This window comes from Octopus sinensis, linkage group LG7, assembly GCF_006345805.1.
Source record: "Octopus sinensis linkage group LG7, ASM634580v1, whole genome shotgun sequence".
NCBI lineage: Eukaryota > Metazoa > Mollusca > Cephalopoda > Octopoda > Octopodidae > Octopus > Octopus sinensis.
The window spans coordinates 77034890-77039660 of NC_043003.1; the positions used below are offsets into that span (position 1 = coordinate 77034890).

At 38.6% G+C, this 4771-nt stretch overlaps 1 protein-coding gene across 1 annotated transcript in view; it reads left to right on the forward strand.

The window, feature by feature from the left end:
• Window positions 1-1969: 1969 nt before the first annotated feature.
• LOC115214440 (keratin, type I cytoskeletal 9-like) overlaps window positions 1970-4771 on the forward strand; it is a 7541-nt gene continuing 4739 nt past the window's right edge. The window contains exons 1-2 of the mRNA XM_029783636.1: window positions 1970-2119; window positions 3885-3997. Coding sequence (XP_029639496.1) covers window positions 1970-2119; window positions 3885-3997 — 263 coding nt within the window. The remainder of the gene's footprint in view (window positions 2120-3884; window positions 3998-4771) is intronic.

Sequence of the window (4771 nt, forward strand, 5' to 3'; positions counted from 1 at the left end):
GTGTGGAATTTGAACTCAGAACGTAGAGTGGATCGTATGCCGCTAAGCATTTTGTCCGACGTGCTAACGATTCTGCCATCTCAGTAATAATAATAATAAAAACACCAATAACAACAACTTTAATTATAATGGTAACATAAACCGTTATAAGAACAAATGTATTGTAAAATACACAATAATTTTGCCCTACGAGCAGTTATTGCTTCCGATATAATGTCGTTATAAATGTATTGTCTACATTATACACTAAATTTCTACTAAAATATACAGAGTATCTTCTACTGTTTTTGAGAGGCGGTAAGTGTAATATTAAGTGTAAATCCTCTACTATGCCGACAAATTATATTCCTGAACTAAGAGCTAATAATATTTCCTATGATCTCCCTGATCTGTTTTTAGATCTAGAAGATCTTACCAGGAAGGTTGCACTGCATGTAGTTTCTGCCGTAGAGAATCCCTTGAGATATTACGTTAGAATGATTTAATAACATCCTGCCGACATACGTTCTTCGAAATATTGACATGCGCTAATCTACCTTGATAACTATAGGCTTGTATTTCGAAAGGTGGTGAGCTGGCAGAAACGTTAGCACGCCGGGCGAAATGCTTAGCGGTATTTCGTCTGTGTTACGTTGTGAGTTCGGATTCCGCCGAGGTCGACTTTGCCTTTCATCCTTTCGGGGTCGATAAATCAAGTACCAGTTACGCACTGGGGTCGATGTAATCGACTTAATACCTATGTCTGTCCTTGTTTGTCCCCTCTGTGTTTAGCCCCTTGTGGGTAATAAAGAAATAGGTATTTCATCTGCTGTTACGTTCTGAGTTCAAATTCCGCCGAGGTCGACTTTGCCTCTCATCCTTTCGGGATCGATAAATTAAGTACCAGTTACGCACTGAGGTCGATGTGATCGACTTAATCCCTTTGTCTGTCCTTGTTTTTCCCCTCCGTGTTTAGCCCCTTGTGGGTAGTAAAGAAATATATAGGCTTGTATTTCGATCCTACGCTCACTTTTTCTGAGTACATTATATACGCTTATTTGCATAATATGCATAACATTGACCAGTCACTGAAACTTTAAAAACAGCTGTAAAGATTTATCTTCACCTTTTAACTTGAATATGAATATGTAACAACTCACATAAAGGAATTATTGTCATTATTATTGTTTGTCCATGTTTTCTCTTTCAGTTATTCGCTCGAAATATATATTTCTTATAGGCAACACATGATCTGCTAAACTATTTTACCCCAGATTAGAAAGATGGAGTTTAAGAATCCGATCCGTTTGAGCACTAAGACGGTGCGTACCTATTTCACGCATTCTTTCCCACAAAATATGCAAGAGATATAAAACGGGAGACAGGCTATCAAACGTCTGATACGTAAGGATATGACCATACATACATGTGTGTTTGCTTAATATGTTATTACGTACACACACAAACACACGCACAGGGGAGAAGTAAATATATAGAGACATAAGTATACAGATATACATGCATTTGTTGTATATCTCCAATCCATGAAAAGTAGTATATAAGTAGGATCATTTGTGAATGGTTGTGTGTTTAGCTCGGCAAGTCTTTTTGAATGTGTGTACTCATGTTGATGTGCGCCTTCAAGCCACTACAATGAAACTGAACATGTTTGTTTGGAAGTTTACTCCGCAGTTATAAGTTTATAGTTCCATTGTATAGCAAAGCATACGAGATGAATGCGTTTTAGTGTCTCTCGGATCAGACCAACCTTTGTGATTGAAATTGCGTAGATGAAACTTTTAATTCCAAACAAAGAAGCCTTGCTACACATTGTGTCACTCTCGGAATTTAAATTATAGAAAATACTCATCTATTTATCTGTTAAATTATTAAAATGGCATCTTTGCCAATGAAGATGTTGTTGTGTAACAACTGGAAAACTCATTGTCTACACAAATGGTGGTGGCTTGGTGGTTAGAGTGTTGTACCCATGATCAACGGCGGCGGCGGTGGTGGCAGCGATGGTAGCGGTAGCAGCGGCGGTAGCAGCGGCGGTAGCAGCGGCGGCAGCGGCGGTAGCACCGGCGGCAGCGGCGGTAGCAGCGGCGGTAGCAGCGGCGGCAACGGCGGTGGTGGTGGTGTTAGTGGTGGTAGTGGCAGTGGTGTTAGCGGCAGCGACGGTGGTGGTACTGCTGGTGGTGGTTATAGTGGTTGTGGTATTTGTGGTGGTGGTGGTGGTGCTGTGGTAGTGTTTGTGGTAGTTATGATGGTGGTGGTTGCGGAGGTGGTGGTTGTAGTTGTGGTGGTTGTGTGGTTGTGTGACTGTGGTGGTGGTGGTGGTGGTGGTGGTGGTAGTTGTGTTTGTGGCAGTGGCAGTGGTGTTGGCGGCAGCGACGGTGGTGGTTTTGATGGTGTTCATGGTAGTGGAGTTAGTGGTGATGGTGATTTTAATGATGATGATGGTGATAGTAATCCTGAGTGTGAGAGTAGTAGTGGTGATAATGATGATGATGATGATGACAGTGGTGATGGTGATGGTGGATGCAGAATTGCATATAGCTGTAGCAGCAGCAAAAGCATTCCTTATAGCGATTGTTGACACACTACTTTTTTCTGACGATCATTAAGCTCTTAAAAGCATATATCAACTCCCATTTTGACCTCTCTCAACCACGTTTACTAAAAAGTACATTTCTATATATTTTCTGGAATCTTCTTAAAGTAACAACCTTTCTCCTACACTCATTCCTCATCATGTTAAGAATTTACATGTCAGTTTGATTTGTAATATGAATACACATGATTTATTTGGTTCTGTGTGTGTAGGTGTGTAGATGTGTGTGTGTGTGTGTGTGTGTGTGTGTGTGTGTGTGTTTGTATGCTTCTGTATACACATTTTAGCGTACATAACTTCAACACATATACCCACTTTTCTCCATTTAAGAACATGTGTGTATGTGTCTGTATGAAGAGAGCGCGGAGGGAAAAGAGAGAGAAACAGCGGGATCAATAGATAGATATACACACACACATATATATTCTATATGTATGCATCATGTGTATGTGTGTACGTATGAATATGTTCGTATATTCTTCTTTGTAGATATATATCTATATTTATGTGTGTATGTGTGTATATATATATTTGTGTGCGTATGTACGTGTGTACGAACGCGCGCGCGAGCCTCTGTGTGTGTGTGTGTGTGTGTGTTTCTCTAAGCAGATCAGAAAGCATCAATAACGAAAATGACTCAACATAATATAAACAGCAAATTTTGCATCCTGCTGATTCATGGTTATCACAATGAGACTGGTAAAAGTTTTTGAAAATTTTGTGCCTAAATCTTATAAGCAGCCTTGGTATATAGACTAGGCTAAGTATTAATGCCCCAATCAAATTTTTTAAGCACCAACAGCAGTAAGCAGATGCATTAGCAACCTATCCTTCGACGAAACATCACCCTATAGAGTTAAAACCAAACAAAACCAAGCAATCATCCGCAGCAATTGTTAAAACACAATAGCACATGATCCACCCTCTGTTTGGAGGTGACGGAGAGTTTACTCCTAGTTGATCCCATCGTCCTTTCGAATCAACAAACATGTCATTTCATGAAGAAAAGATTCGAAAGATACAAATGTATGTTGGAACGAATGAAAATGCACACATCACAGAAATAAAAGCAATGCATAATTGAATTAACTGAACTCTTTTAAAATGCTGTGAACAGACTTTCCAATAAATGAGAAACCTGTTAATAATCTGGTGCAGATTTCCATTAACACAGCTTCTGAGAAAGTCCTAATTTTACGAAACCAATGAAAGTGTAACATCACTTTTTTCAATGAAGCAGCCAAGTCTGATACAAGTCTGATATTCTGTCTACAATATTTGCCTATTATAGTGGAACTCTTATGAAAAGCAAAGCTATTTTCATAATGAAGTTAAAAGGTGTCATTCTTCAGAAATTCAAGGATACTATACTTATTCATCTGTGAATGAAGAAGATGATGGACAGTAATATGAGACAATTATACTGACACTTCCCTCTTGTCTACAAACGTCAAATCTTGGCAAGAATACTTCTGAATCACTCCATTGACCATCTTACAAATAACGATCTCCTTCAAGAAAGCCAATGTATCTTCCATTCAGAAGGTGGCATTACTGACATATATTTTGCAGAGGCGGGTGACATATATACAGCAAAATATTTGTTCATCTTACAACATCGTGTATAGTGGTGCTTTGTGGAGAATCTTTGCTAAACATGTTTTCCACCCATCTTCGTGTACGCCAGTTTTATAGTATTATGCTGGTGAGTGTTAAAAACAATTGAAGGTTTTTCTGTAATAAATTGTATGAAACGTGATTTGCGTTTTATTACTTATCGTCTTCAGTGTCATGTTTTTACTGAGTTATTACAAACGTCTTTACGTAAACTTCCACCTGAACTTGAAAATGGATAAAAATATGATGGTAAATTGTTTGAATTTTGCTTGCATATTTTGCTTACAGGTAAAATCCAGAGTTACATATGTGTCTAAACTGCTATTCAGAGATTATTGCGGATTACTTGCTCAAGATGAGGCCAACATATATATATGCCGATCGATTTGCGAAGGCATGCAGCAACTTCCTGGAAAAAAAATAAACTGGACCTAGCAGAAAATGTAAACCATTTTGAATATCTTTAAATTAAAATAGCGGCAAATGCTTGCAATAGTGCTGAGATGTTATCAGGTATTGGCAAAGTGAGTGTAGTTTTTGGAAAATTATGGTAGCGCAGGT